Here is a 16101-nt window from a genome sequence, read left to right as displayed (position 1 = left end):
ACACTTTTTATGCTGTTAGTTTGATAAAATATCGTTACGAAAATTTCGCTAAGAATATAATGAGTATTTTCCTGGGTTTTTTGGCCCTAAAACACTACAACCCGGCACACAACATGACACCATCTTCACTAAATTACTTAATATATATTTTGTCTTTTAGATTCTCTTATATTTTTCACGTCAAAAAATACGGCAATATGATCTTGGCCGACTCGGCCGACTTCGAACTCAAAAATGGTAACGTTTTCTCATATGTAGTCTGCCTCTTTCGCACTCATGGTTTGTCCATATACGTGATGGCTTCCCTTCCGCATACTTCATCTGTCTGTCAAGCGAAGCGTTTGACATGTCTCTGGTTCCGTACCAAAAAGGTACAAAAGGAACCCTTATGGTGCAACTCCGTGTGTCCGTCTGTCTGTTTGTCTGTCACATCTCTAAATACTTATCTCGAGAACCACTTAAGCTATCGATTTGAAATTTATTCTTTATTTATTCTTTATTGTATTGCAGTCATGCTCATTATACATTAGGTGTTACAGTTTGAAGATACATGACACCCTGTAAGGGCACTCAATATTTCTTATGTCTAGGTATTTAATACTTATGGCAACGAGATCTATATTTATAACGTTATATTTTATCGACGTTTATGCAATATAAGATTAAAATGTCAAGTTCGTTTATGAAATTAATTTGGAAAAATTTGGAAAAAAATACATTTACGACTTTAGTTTGCAATTTAACCAACTTTACGTGTGTTTATTACACTTGAAATTTCTATGAGATTATATTTAAAACACCGTTTTCAAATAAAAAAACAATTTTTAAAATCGGTTTACATGATAGAGAATTATCGTCGAAAAACATACGTGCATTACATTGCGTAAATTAGTTAGACAATTTCCCGATAGATGGAGCTGTACACAATAATAATTAGTATAGGTGCTTCTGATCAAAAGTCTTTCGCCTTTATAGCTATACACTTGTACGGAACCCTCGATGCGCAAGCAAAACAAACTCGCGCTTGACCAGTTTTTTTTCTCTGGTAATTTGTTTGAATACCTTCGTTTGGTCCTATAAATGCGTGTAATCCGAATTTGCTCCATCCCAAGAGGTGTGCATAAATTTTTCCTCTTTTTTAGTTTTTTGCTTGTAGGCAGATCGAAAACGGTACGTCCGGCGTAAAGTTTGTTCTAATCATGATAAAATGATATCTGGGGATCCGAATACCTGCATATGTATTCATAGCCAAAATTGTAAAAAACTGGCCGCCATTTCTAATTTCCTTATTTTTGGTAAAATCATCTGAATACGCCTTCTGAGTGTCATCAGTGTCTGATCCACCAAACCTATGGTAGTGCCGTTGTAATTAATGGTAGATTGCTTCTACATCGAGTGGTTTGGCAATCCAAGGAAAAAAATATCTCCGAAGGATCTCTTAGCAGCAACAACAAATCGTTCTTGAACAATTATTTTAGATCAAAATGTACGCACACCTCCTGGGATGGAGAAAACTCGGATTACACGCATTTAGGACCAAATGAAAGTATTAAAACAATTTCCAGCTTGCAGGGAACTAATCCTCAAAACGCTATTTTTTGATCTAATTTGATTGGTCTAAGTCGTGAAAGTTTAAATCAGTGTTTTTAAAGGCAAAATCTAAGGTCTAGCTTTTCATAAGGCTGACGCGGAGCGTTCGATCGGCGCGTGCGAATGAGGCCAAAAATCGAGCTGGAAGAAAGCAGAGCTTGAAATTGACCAATGGCGAGTTATGAATGGCTGGACGTCCGGAGCATTATCATGCAATACAACCAGTAGCGAATTGTGAGTAAGGCAGAAAGTCCAGCTGCGAGAGAGGAATGCTTGAATTTGAATCTATGGACAAGTAAAAATGAAGCAGAAGATCGACTTTTGCTTAAAGCAGAAGGCCTACTAGCCTAGCGTCGTATAAGACCTAACGCCGAACTGCAAAAGAGTGGCTTGAAATCGAACATATCACGGTTCTCCTACTGCTCGGCCTTTGACCTTAATCGAAAGCACGGCTTGATAAGTGCTTTTGGTTTTCGACCTTCGCGGGACCCTTTATTTTGACAATTAGGTCGTAGGATCGCGGCTCAGCAGCAACCCGGAATGGCTGACAAATCTGGCGTGAGAAGAGCAAAGTTCGCTACAATATCGGTAATCTACGTCGAAAAAATTGGCTGGCCACGGTAAGATTTTTTGGCCATGAGCTTTGGGGGCCTCCACGTAAGGTCAAAGCAAAGGCCTACGTTGGAGACGTGCTTATTACGTGTCCTCACTCTCTTAATTTTACAACTCTTCTTTATTAGATGGGTACTTGCACACATATCATAAAGTTTCCTGTACATACTCCACTACGACTACGATGCTGATGCAGCCAGCACGTTTTTTCCTCCGATGTTGGTGGTTAACAGATAATAAAATATGACATTGATGCATCCCGGCGGTTTGTTTACGAAGGGCCTACCGGGAAATACGAAAATCGAAATTGAGTTATCTGCCTCTTCATCGCTCAAATAAGCAAGAGCTCTGTTCAGTATGGTGATGGTGGGGATCCGAAGACGAAAATAATGATCAGTTTAGCTTTTAAGTGTTTTAGTGTAAGAACACTTCTCGACGTGTACTATTGAGCGGCATCGTCTTTTAGACTAAGCTCGTTAAATAAAGATAAAAATATAAAAAATAAGCAAGAGTGATAAAGAGATTAGATAACAAAATTTCGGTTTTCTTGTTTCGCGGTAGACCCTCAGGTTGTGATGGATTGTGGTATTGGCGCCCAAAGAGCATATAATCAGTACGTTTTAGTGGCGCCCCCTGCGCAGAGTTTCGCGTAATATCCCCTATTACTATATAACGTAGTCCGAACTAGCCTAAAGTCTAATTCGTGCTGTAACGCCATCTACACGATTACGCTGGAAGTATTAACGTATCACATGATTCACATGGTGGCGTGGTGTTTATGCCAGGCTAGGCATGAATGAAAATGACACAGCTGTAGAAGCCTACAGTAAGCTAAAAAAAAATTAGGTATGATATGAGCCCATTTCAGATGCCGATCAATGTATAACCGAAAATTAAAGTAAATTTTTGTTAATCGTGTAAAACTGCTTAATTTGACAGTTATTTTGAATCTTGCAATACTCAAAGTACTCAACTGTCAAATTGAGGGGACAGCGTCAGCCTTTCAGTTTTCGCTCCGTGATTTTTTGGCTTAGTTGCATTTATTTAGTTAAAAACGTTAGGAGTAATTTATTTTGCCAACAAAGCAGCTATTTCTTAATCCTGTGAAATGTTACTGATTGTTAAACATTATTTATGAACTTTAGACTTGCACTATAGGTTGAGAAAAGCGTTTTTTTTTTCAACTTGTAGAGTTTACAAGATATTTATGAAATCATTAAGGTTTTGGGTATTTAAATAAACCACGGCGTCGAAAAAAAACGAGATTGCCTCCAACACGGAGACGGATTACAGGTTCAAAGTAAGTTTCCTGTGAGTTTTTAAGTTTCATCGAATGGGAGGTACTTTTTTATAACGTTACGTTTAGAACTAAAAATGTAGGCTATTTAAAACTACAGTAATGTTGTAGATGCCCGCCGCCAGTTTCGGGGCTCAGCTTCCCCCTCTTGGCGACGGGGGCATCAAAGACGTGTGGAATTCCAACCTTCATGAAGAATTTCAAATAATCAGACAGGTATGTAATGAGAAGTTTTAATAAAACTTTATGAACAATATTTGTTAGATACTCTATATCGTTTTAAGGTATTTAACAAGTTTTAAACTTACCCTGTGACTCTTTTGTGTAAATGTTGCTTCAGCGAATGTGTTGATTCATTAAAACCTACAATACTATAGAAAACATTTTGCAGCTTGTTTTTAGCAGCAGCAATGCATAATATGAAGTCTTGCTTGGCCATAATGCAACATTAGATCAAGTGACACATATAGTGTGTAGCATCTGCTGTTCAGACAGGTTCAGGAACTCGCATTCTAAGACACAAACACAAGGCAAGCTTATCGCTATTTTCCAAAGATGATGAAAAATCTATGACCAGGGTCCTAGTGATACTATGGCTGTTTTATACTACAAACTTGGCTTAGTGTTGAGCTTATATGTGTAAGATTGTATGCAAGTATTTATTTATTTTATTCTACCTACCTTACGTCCTTGCCCATGTGTAACATTTCTATCATCTAACAATGCGAATTCTTATTCTTGTATATACCATCTATTGTACATCAGTTGTCTGTGTTGTAAGTAATGTGACAAGTACTGTGTATATATGATTTTTTCAAAAAGGCTTGTGTTTATAATAGGTGGTGCAGAAGTACCACTGGGTTGCTATGGACACAGAGTTTCCCGGTGTAGTAGCAAGGCCTATTGGTGAATTTAGGTCAACTGCAGACTACCAGTACCAACTACTGAGGTATCTTTAATAAACACTCATCTCTTGCATGCTTTTTAGCAGGGACCGGACTACCCTTTCCTCGATAAAAGCCGTTCAATGGGCATCCCATTAAAACAGCTAACCTAGAAAAAAACTTACCAGTTCCAATTGCAATTGACTATCCAATCCAAATCCAAACAATAAAGCTAGCCATTTATAAGGGTGACCCGGACAATTTAGCCCTTTTTATAAAGCTTTCCCTTATTATTTTAGCCAACTTTTGAAAGTGGCCAGTATTGATTGACTATTATACTCATGAAACTTTTTGCAATCTTTAGGGCTTGTGTCACAATGTCCAAGTGCTACTTGCCACTTATCTGATGAATAAAGTCATTGTTAGCCTTTCACAATCTCAGTCTTCAAATCTTAACTGGTAGGTAAAGTGCAAAGTTTACAGGAAATTTTATCAGGCAGTTAATTTATTTGTTAATTAGCTATCTGATACTTCACTAGGACGTTGTGAAACAGACCCTTAGTAAAATAGACACTGACAATAAAGGATCAATCACTAACGGGTGCGAAGTAATGTGTGCTTTATGAACAATGGTTTAAATTAGCAAGCATACCCTTTTATAAGGCTATTATTGGTGAGTGGATGATAAGGGTTTTGCAAGGGTATTTGGATATATGGTTAAGCGCCATATTGGTAAGTACTTAGACAAGGGCTTTAAACGCAAAATGAAAGGGTTTTGTCAGGCAAAGGGTGTGGTGAGCTAAGCCTTATGAAAACCCATACAAAACCCTTTATAAGAGCTAGCGGGCCGGTCCCTGCTTTTTAGATTAATCAAATTGAGAAATTTTTGTGATGGATATTAGTTTAGAGTCAAGACAAATTGGCAGCAATTTTGACAGCCGAGACAGTGCAAGGGTTAATTGAAATGTCAAACTTCTATGAAATTATGACGTTTACTTAACACTTGCATAGGCTGGGCTATCAAAATTGCTGCAAACTTAGCTTGATCTGAGTCTTAGCAGGTAACTATGATTACAAAAGGAACATCAAGAAAGAATGTTGTTTTTCTTGAGTCTAGGGTCTATTTGGTTTACTAAAAGCTTAAAACTTGTAATATAGGCACTTTTCACTATCTTTTTCGGGTGTGAGAGTTGAAGTCTTGCACACAACAACAAAATCATTTAATAATAGCGATGTTTTGAAATTAGTATTCTTTTCCGTACCAATAGTAAGTTGAACTGCCAACTGCAGGATGGACCAATATGTTTCTTCAAGGCTTTTTAATTTTTTTAGCTTAATATTTTGCGCTTAGGTCACATTCACTCATTCATTCATTCAATACTATTTTTGCAATTAGTACTCTATGTAGCTGTGTGTGTAATCATCCACCTCTCCAATCCAAGTCTCCTGGCGATACCAATAAATAATCTTTAAAAGAAAAAACCGACTGCACAAAACAGTTCGATATGCCTTTAAAATTATTTTCCACCATAGTGCTTCTTCTAACAATTACAATTAGTCCAAAGACAGAAGTTGATGTTTGACAATTCAGTGACCGCGAAATATATAGCGCGGTACGGCGCCATCTGTTTTGGATGTACAAACTAAGGGGCACGTTTTTTCTTAGACTTTACCCCTCTATTACAATCAATTCTCTGTGCATGTATGTATGTCGGTGTGAGGCATGTACTATAAACTTATGTATGAAATAAGTAAAGTAGAATACAAAACAATTAAGCATTAAAGTGACATCTTTGTTGGCTATGATTAAACTTAACCTCGCCATCGTGTGAAGATCATTCGGACAAGTAAACTTGAATCTAAATATTATGGAATAACTGGTCATTATTTTTATTTTCGCGCAGACAAACGAATATGTCCTACTTAAATTTGAAGGTTTAAAGTGCAGGAAAGAAACGTATTAAGAGAAATTCTATGAATAAAATTGTGTGTAATTCGCATAGGGAGAACCACCTTAAATTTTGCAATACAATGGAATCAATTCACTGAATAATATTTACTGGTGTTTAACTACTTACCATTTATTGCAATGCACTTAAAACCTCATGTTGTTACTCGTAACAGTAACATTTTGTACTCTAAAGCCATTTTCCTTTTTAGGTGCAATGTGGATTTGTTGAGGATCATTCAGCTAGGCCTTACGTTCATGGACGAAAATGGAAAAACACCGCCAGGCTACACCACCTGGCAATTCAACTTCAAATTTAATTTACAGTGAGTCACCAATGTGTACTTAGTTCGATACAGATTCTATAATATTTTATGCAAATCACATTCTCAAGTACTTAGATTTAAAGTGCATTTTTGTATCTTAAATAGATACTAAAATGAAAGTTTTATTGGCTGAGTTACTATTCAATGATAAAAAGCAGGAGCCTTTTATAACAATTTTGCACTTAAGGGACAAACTGGTTGGGCAAATTGGTGCAACAGAACAGAACTGTCACTAACTAAAATATGTATTATCGGAATGCCACCTATTAACATGGTCAAAGATTAAGATGACGTTGCTTTTTTATATATACTTCGGAAGTCAAAAAGTTATTTTACTGCCATCTACAATAATGCTTATGGTTCGGTTGAACCTTAACGTCATTCTTTCTTACTTATAGCTTAGCAAGAGTTATTAGTCAGTGAAGCGTAAACAAAGGTAATCATACTGTCTTATTATTGTGCTAGTATTATAATCCCTTAAAGAGGAGTGAGTGAGTATAGACTATTCAGTTACTGACTTGTTTGATATACTATAGTTATTGTATTTTATATAATCAATAAACTTGATTTGTTTTACAGAGAAGACATGTATGCGCAGGACTCCATAGACTTATTGCAGAATTCTGGGCTCCAGTTCAGGAAGCACGAGGAGGACGGCATCGAGCCGCTAGAGTTTGCCGAGTTGCTCATGACATCAGGTAGACTTTAATACGAGTAGTTCACTTTATTTTAAATTAATAGTTTATTTACTGAGTTGGCCTTGTGGGGTTTTGTTCACGTGTCTGACGATACATTGACGGATTTTCAGAAAAAACAAACTTTTTTATAAGCTTGATTATTATACCTGTTGTTAGTTACTTTAAGACAAGTACCTATTAGAAGTGATTTGGAACCTGTTTCAGGCTTTAAACTATACTGATGTTTTATATATTTTTGTTGATTAACAATGCGATGAATGTATTTTGGAATGTATACATTGTAAAACAATGTCAGTTAAATTTTGCTGTGACCATAACCCACTCTTAATACATGTGTTACGTGTACAATATTCTAAACTATATTTTTGCTTGTGGCTAATTTTCTTATTTATTTGTAGGCCTTGTTCTCATGGATAACATCAAATGGTTAAGCTTTCACTCCGGGTATGACTTTGGCTACCTGCTCAAGCTGCTGACCGACCAGAACCTACCACAAGACGAGAATGACTTCTTTGAGAGTCTACGGTTGTATTTCCCTACAGTTTACGATGTCAAGGTAAGTTCAAGTTCACTAAATGCGTGGCTTCATATGCGTTTTATTTGTCAATCGGCTTATGTATAAAAAGGCTCCAAAATACCGAGACTATTATAAATTACTAATTTACCAAAATTTGTCCTTATTTATTGACAATAACTTAACACATAACCAATATAACAATACCGTTTGAGGGAGAAATATTGGCTGCATGTTTTAGGGCTTGCGCACAAATCACGCGAGGTTTTAAAACTGATAATAGGGCAAATAAAACTTTGTTTAAATCGATGTCGTTAGCGTGGATTATGTAATGACCGGAAGATATCGTCATTTTGATTTTTAACACATTAGAGTACCGGGGACACCGCTCGGCGGGTTCTCCGTTCCTAGTCGCTTTCCTCTACAAAGCGGGAAAACGCTGGGATCGGCTACGAGCGTAGCGCTAGGAAAACGTTGGTCGCGAAAGTGTTAAATATGTATGTACAGTATGCAGGGAAAAGTGACCCTCCTGCATAGAAGTTTGTATGCAAAGGTTCTAAGCAAATAGTATTGCTGACTGTATATGTATGTGAGTATTTTTTTATTCTAATTTCGGGTATATTACATGTACGGCTAGTTGTTATTATGGGGGAATAAAACGGAAAGCATTTATTTTGACTAGAGAGCTATTAACCTAAAATATTGTTAGATATATATACATACAAAATATTTAAATTAAGCTGTTTTGTAGTGGAAAACAGATAATTAAAACTTTTTTCTTTTAGAATTTAAATAATCAGAAATATACCAAGACCAAGGCAAGGAGCTAAGGGTAGGGCCATCCAAAATTCCTTCACCCTAGCAACATTCTATGTACATGCTACTGCTTATCAAGAGCTAGGCAGATTTTGAGTAACTGAATTTGTTTCCAGTACCTCATGAAGCTCTGCAAAAATCTGAAGGGTGGATTACAGGAGGTGGCAGACCAGTTGGAGCTCCGGCGCGTTGGACCGCAGCACCAGGCTGGTTCCGACTCTCACCTCACTGGAATGGCGTTCTTCAAGATCAAAGAGGTATTGCTGTGCTCGTCAGAACAGTCCGAATTAAAAAAGAATGTGCTGAGTATACTGAAACATTTGAAATAATACAATTACTACGAACCTAATTTGAAATTAACAGCCGCTCTCTCGCTTACTCTTACAACTTTGGATTTCATTGTTTTTGAATTAACCTGTGTATATTTTGCTAACACATTTGGACCCGGGTACGTCCTTAACTACGTCCACAAGAGAGGTATGGGCATTGTGAATGTCATCTCGCTTTGTGTGGTAGGGCAGTGGATGTCATTCCAGGTCTAGAGCAGAGTCCAACTGGGGTAGTACCCTCCACCTTACAGAAAACCGTAGCCAAATAACACTAGACCCTACTTATAGTGTGGTGTTCCTGTCGGTGAATAAGGTTGCCAAAGCTCAACGAGGGTGGGAGGATTGTTAGGATCGGCAACGCGCATGTAACTCCTCTGGAGTTGCAGGCATACATAGACTATGGAAACTGCTTACTATCAGGCGAGCTGTATGCTTGTTTGCCACCGACGTGTAAAAAAACATTTAATAGGTGTGTTCCTATTTGTCATCGCCCCACGTGATCGCTGCCATACACGGGGTGGGGACGAATGGGAATGATTTATATGAAACGCCTATTCCTTTCTATGCTTGGTAGAAGAATACACCATTTAATAAGCTTTTATTTAGTTTCATTTGTGATAGTGTTTTCTGGTGTAAATGTAATCAAATCTTGCCAGTTGATCTATCAATTGGGTTTATCCTTGTTGTTAGAATCGTCTCAATGATGAAAGCTTGTCTATATAGAAAAAATAATTGGGTACTTGACAGATGTTAAATATTATAACAAAATTTAGTTAAATGGATAGAAAATGAGCCATCCATTATAAAAAAGTGGAATTTAAAAAATTATATTGTGATTATAAAAAAATACAAGGCTCCGAAGTCTCAATAAAAATATTTTTTTTTGTCTTTCAAAAACAGAAAAGAAAATGGTACCATTCGATTCCTTACATTTAATTGAAAAATAAATTGTATGACAACTATACACATAAACGCAATATTTCAGGGTCAAATGGCAATTTCCTTGATCTGCCATACATTTAGGACAGACTTATATGATGTGACGTCACATCACATTATCATTTTGTTAGAGGCGTTTCAGTCATAGAGTGCGAGCGTCAGACTTTAACTCTCATTTATGATCTTTGTGTTGCTTAAATGCCATGAGCCCTATATAGACATTTGATCCTCAGGAAAATCAAGATCGATTGACATTATTTATAAAAAACAGTCAAGTAGCCAATTGTTTGTAAATAAAGCTGGAAGATTTAAAAATGTGACACAAGTGATGGCCGTTAATAACATTAAATCGCTTGTTCCCTTGCAGATATTTTTCGACGACAACATCGAGAGCTCAAGCGGGCATCTGTACGGCTTGGGCGCCCCGTTCTCCGCGTCCGCGAGCACCTTCCAGGAGGGCGGCGAGGCGGGCACCTCGTCCTGATCGGCGGAGGCCAGCGCGCCCGCCCCGTCGCCGCGCCTCTACCTGCACGAGTGACCGGCGCCGGCGTCGGCCCGCCGTCCTGCCAGTGCGTCACTCACGTAATACCCGAGACTCTAAAGTGAATGGAACTCGCATATGAATATTAATTGAACATTATTTACTCCTTAATTGTTACAGTGCGTCCTCGGTTTTAAAAATATTTTACCATTTGAAAAGAATGGAAATATTTTTAGTATCGAATTTTTTTTAATAGTTGACTCATATTTTTATCAATTTTCACATGTGTTAGTTACGTTTTTACACATAATTTTAAGATTTCCTTAAGCCGAATGTCCAGATATATGAAATGAAGTGTGTCATCAGCCGGTGTTGAACTATTTTACAGTGGCAAACATTATTTCACTAAAAAAACCATAATAATAACATTTATTTTTAACCAGGGCAATGAACCACCAATGCAATTTCTAAGTGCTTAACACGATCCCAGAAATAGGCAGGTCGTGTGTCCATACCGAAGTTGAATTGCTGTAAATACTAGCCCCCTTATTCATAAACGTGTATTAAGTTACGATGCCGCTAATAATCGTTTGTCCCTTTCCGACGTATTGGTATGATGGAAACGGACAAACGATTATTAGCGGCATCGTAACTTTAGTACACGTTTATGAATAAGGGCGTTAATCGCTGTCTACTATTAGGGCAGCTTGCCTCGAAACGCATGTACGAGGGTGGATTGAAAAATTCGCGGCCTGAATATTAAAAACAAAACAGAGGTTTTTTTTAATTTATTTTTATTTTTCTACATAGTCCCCGTCGAGTTGAATGCACTTGTTCCATCTGGATTCCAAAGCCATTACACCACTTTTGAAGAAGCTTTCCTCGAGACCTTCAAAATAGGCATCCTCCTCAGCTTGGACCTGAGTGTTGCTGGAAAATTTCATAGCACCCATGTTTTTTTAAATTGGGGAACAGATGAAAGTCCGACGGTGCTAAATCATATCGTGAATAGGGTGGGTGGGGCAATAATTCAGGCAGGACGAACCCACTGCTTCGATTGCTGTTTGGTCTCTGGTGTATAGTGGTGGACCCACGTCTCGTCCATAGTTACAAATCTGTCCAAAAAGTCTTGAGTATCGGCTTCATACAGGTCTAGACATTCACGTGAATTAGTACGGCGAGCGATTTTTTGTTCCACCGAAAGAAGCCTCGGGACCCATCTCGCCGACACCTTGGAAAAACCTAATTCGTTGACTATAATATTTTGAGTTCTTTCATAAGAGATGCCTACGATGTCAGCTATTTCCCGCACCTTTAATCGCCGGTCTTTCGTTATCATTTCGCATATAATTGCCACATTGTCCGTGTTAGTCACCGTTGTTGGCCTTCCGGGACGAGGGTCATCGGCGATACTATCTCGTCCACGCTTGAATTCAGCTGTCCATTTTTTCACCATCGTATATGATGGACAGGATTGCCCTAATGTACTTTGCATATCATCATAAATTTGCTTCGGTGTCAATCCTTTTTTATGCAGAGCACGCTGCTCTAATTTCTCTATTCTCACGATATCTACCGACACGTAACTTTAAATATGCCGTAAAATTTATTTTAAATATAGACGCCAATTGAAATTTCGCGGGAAGACAGTTGAATAATGACAGTTCAAAATAGCGGCAGAAAAAAGAAAAAAGTTTTTTTTAATTGGCCAGGCCGCGAATTTTTCAATCAACCCTCGTAACTACTCACTTCGATACGCTCTGGGAGCATAGACGTAACTGATGCCTAATATTGGGGCTCACATCTCAACCCAACTAGTATCGTGTGTTAATGAAAGCTGTTGGTGCTTAATTTTAGTTTTATTCGACATTCGCACTTTAAAAAAAAATGTATGCACGCCACAGCGAGGCTAGCATAACCGGTCCACTATAACTTGGATATTTTTAAATCGAGAGTGAATAGACATCTTTTAGGTAAGCATGTTCCATCCTAGACTGCATCGGCACTTACCATCAGGCAAGATAGTGGTCAAATGCTTACCTATTCTTAATAAAAAAAAACCGGAGTGAATAAATTGATTTGTGTTAAATATAACACTTTACGATAGAGATACAAGCAAATATTGGCGAATAACTGTGATTACGATTACAGACGTTTTGGCGCAACTGGCCCTTACTCTAGCTAAAAGCACTGAGACTGCAACAAGACATCGCAATGTCGTCTTGTTTGGAACACAGCCAGCCTCATGAAGGGGCATTGTGTACGAACCACATCTAGTTCCTATGATTCGGCTTCGGCTCCTGGGAACAGTGGTTGATATTTTACTGTGTGACGATTGGTATGATAGCTAAATGCACTGAGACTGCAACAAGACATCGCAATGTCGTCTTGTTTGGAACACAGCCAGCCTCATGAAGGGGCATTGTGTACGAACCACATCTAGTTCCTATGATTCGGCTTCGGCTCCTGGGAACAGTGGTTGATATTTTACTGTGTGACGATTGGTATGATAGCTAAATGCACTGAGACTGCAACAAGACATCGCAATGTCGTCTTGTTTGGAACATAGCCAGCCTCATGAAGGGGCATTGTGTACGAACCACATCTAGTTCCTATGATTCGGCTTCGGCTCCTGGGAACAGTGGTTGATATTTTACTGTGTGACGATTGGTATGATAGCTAAATGCACTGAGACTGCAACAAGACATCGCAATGTCGTCTTGTTTGGAACATAGCCAGCCTCATGAAGGGGCATTGTGTACGAACCACATCTAGTTCCTATGATTCGGCTTCGGCTCCTGGGAACAGTGGTTGATATTTTATTGTGTGACGATTGGTATGATAGCTAAAAGCACTGAGACTGCAACAAGACATCGCAATGTCGTCTTGTTTGGAACACAGCCAGCCTCATGAAGGGGCATTGTGTACGAACCACATCTAGTTCCTATGATTCGGCTTCGGCTCCTGGGATCAGTGGTTGATATTTTATTGTGTGACGATTGGTATGATTATTGTATAATAAAGTGATTTTACTTAATTTTTATATACTATTTTGGTGTCTCTTTTTTACGTGTCTTATACTTATTTATAATCATGTATTAGGTCGATGCAAAGCTTTTTTGTATTTTGACATTAATGTAAGGGATATTATAATTAACATGCAGCAATACCATGTTTATTTGTCTTACTATTGTACAGCTGACAATTCGTTCGTTAAGTAAGTATGCACTTTTGCAGGTACATACTTGCAGATAGGATTACTTATTATTATTTTCAAACATGACCCCGCTAAATATAAAATTGTGTCTTAAACTGTAACTTCTGTAACCATCACCTGTAAGTAAGTTACGTATATCAAATTATAAAACATTATTTATATAACGTAAATAATAAACTGGAAAACGCGAGGCATGACTGAAACAAAAAATGATTTTATAATTACAGTTAATAATTATAAGAAATTTGTTGGCTACTAATTACAATAGTCCGCGCCATCTCAGATTATTTATGTGTGGAATAAATGTGGTAGTGCTGTTTGAGCAGATAGGAACGAACAAACACCACCGTCAATCAACTATAAGTCGTGACGCAGACGAGCACTAATATTACTTGTTTAACGTAAAGCTCAAGATTAGTACTCAGAACTGAACAAGGGATAACGAAACCTGCAATTATTGGACGACAGTTTTAAACTGTTACATGTTAAAATTGATCGTGAATGAAAGGCATAATTTACCTACGCATGTGGAGGAGGCGTTGTTGAGCAGCACCCGATTCCTTATGGCCGAGGCCATTATGATTGTTTCATAAGTTTTGATTCAATACGCGGAGGGGGGCGTGAGTGAGCGTTACCCCTTACTTGACGATATAGAACCAAATAAAGAAGAGGTGAAAAATTCCATCATGATAATTTTTCACCCGTTCTATTATGCAGTATAACTCTGCATCAAAATTTAAACCCGTTGAAAAATATCCCACAATGTGATGCTCTAATGATTACTTAAATAGGTATATGTTTATATGACGTAGTGTTAGTTGTACAACATAAATATTGTAATACAATGTGTTGTTTTAGTGTGGTCGTGGGTCTGAGGCATCTGACGGATGTTTTTTAAGGTGGTTCGATTTTCATACAAAAAACAATCGCTATTTATTAATTAATTACACAATATTATTACATAAATAGTTGCGCATCTATCTACTTTCGAATATTCATTTGCGCTAAATTAATAGAAAAACTTTGTTTCATACAGAAATCATGCAATAATCAACGTTATATTTTTATAAATTTTACTCATGTGTGTGTGACAAATGTCGTGTACAAATACATTGCGGCGTTGCCACTCCATGCTTCGGACGGCCATCGGCGCGACGTTGCGATGTTTGACGCGTTTTTAGCTGACTCTGTCGACACTGACACTCAGTGTGACCAGGCGTACGATAATTGTCGTACATGTATGATAATTTGGGCCCCGGTATGACATAATGTTCCAAAGAGCATTATCGTACACTAAAGTACTATAATTTTAGCCCTTGGATGATGCCACCTTAAAAATTTAGTAATTTGAAGCAAAATATGACACTTTCTCTCAGAAATAGGCTAAAATTAGTATATTTTGGGTGTTCGGCTCCTTGGTGTAAGTTTAAAGTTTAAAATGTCTCAATTTTCTGTATACCGTTTGAGTCTATCCCAAAAATACACAAACATAAACAGATTTTTTGCGCAATTTAGACGAAAATTGTCTTTTTTTTATTATTAATTGGAAATTTAAGCTTATTTTGCTAGACATTTTTAGGGCCTGCCTTTTTGATTGGCGTACGATATTTTTTTCAACGGTACAATAATATTGACACTCAAGTACGATAATTCTCTTCCGCTCGCCTGGCAACACTGCTGAAACTTGACAGGACCTGGGGCCTACCGCGAAAACCTAAATTCGCAAATTGCGGGGATCTTTCTCTTTTACTCTCACTAAGACGTAATTAGAGTGACAGAGAAAAATGCCCGAAAATTGACGCATTTCGATTTTCCCGGTAGCCGCCCTGGTGCTTGACGTACTTGATAGAAAACAACGCTGTCGCATGTTCTGAATTGTGATTTTATGTGTTTTTGGATTGAAAATGATAGCGACGTCTAAATAAAGTTACAAAAATCATCGATATTCTGGTCCGCAAAAAACCAGGAAAAGTGTAACTGTAATTGGAGTCTACAAAAATGACCAATTCATAAAATATGACCTAGAAACTAGTTCATTTTTATAAAACTCAATTTTGCCCGAGATTGTACTTAGGCGAATACCTAAGGGAGCTAAGTGTATTGATCTTGAATAATTAGTTGGCTAATATATGACTCCAACATGATATGGACATTTACATCATAACTATTATACCTAGTTGGTTACTAAGTTCTGTTACTCGATTTCTTTCTTTCTTCCTAGCGTTGTCCCAGCATATTGCCACGGCTCAAGGGAGCCTGGGGTCCGCTTTGACAACTAATCCCAAGATTTGGCGTAGGCACTAGTTTTTACGAAAGCCACTGTCATCTGACCTTCCAACCCAGAGGGTAAAACTAAGCCTTGTTGGGATTAGTCCAGTTTCCTCACGATGTTTTCCTTCACCGAAAAGCGACTGCTAAATATCAAATGATATCTGTTCTGAAGTTCTGTT

The 16101-nt window shown here is 37.8% G+C and overlaps 1 protein-coding gene across 2 annotated transcripts; it reads left to right on the top strand.

Annotated features, from left to right (window-relative positions):
* Positions 1–2567: 2567 nt before the first annotated feature.
* On the top strand, positions 2568–13854 carry LOC133517443 (CCR4-NOT transcription complex subunit 7-like). Of its 2 annotated transcripts, none has more exons than XM_061850773.1 (8): positions 2568–3502; positions 3611–3715; positions 4339–4448; positions 6544–6657; positions 7237–7355; positions 7754–7911; positions 8802–8942; positions 10321–13854. In XM_061850773.1, exons 2-8 carry the CDS (start codon positions 3611–3613, stop codon positions 10435–10437), a joined length of 864 nt encoding a protein of 287 aa, XP_061706757.1. In that variant the 5' UTR covers positions 2568–3502; the 3' UTR covers positions 10438–13854. The 2 variants fall into 2 exon arrangements, with proteins under 2 accessions (XP_061706757.1, XP_061706766.1); XM_061850782.1 differs by having other exon boundaries at positions 3600–3715.
* Positions 13855–16101: the final 2247 nt, after the last annotated feature.

The sequence above is a fragment of the Cydia pomonella genome, chromosome 1 (genome assembly GCF_033807575.1).
Source record: "Cydia pomonella isolate Wapato2018A chromosome 1, ilCydPomo1, whole genome shotgun sequence".
Lineage (NCBI taxonomy): Eukaryota > Metazoa > Arthropoda > Insecta > Lepidoptera > Tortricidae > Cydia > Cydia pomonella.
Note: the sequence above shows the minus strand (reverse complement) of the source record. Positions and strands in the feature narration are given on the sequence as shown.

Coding starts and splice junctions, on each gene's coding strand:
- LOC133517443 (XM_061850773.1), top strand. CDS start 3,611: ATGCCCGCCGCCAGTTTCGGGGCTCAGCTTCCCCCTCTTGGCGACGGG. Junction 6,658..7,236: donor AACTTCAAATTTAATTTACA/GTGAGTCACCAA, acceptor TTTGTTTTACAG/AGAAGACATGTATGCGCAGG. Junction 8,943..10,320: donor CGTTCTTCAAGATCAAAGAG/GTATTGCTGTGC, acceptor GTTCCCTTGCAG/ATATTTTTCGACGACAACAT.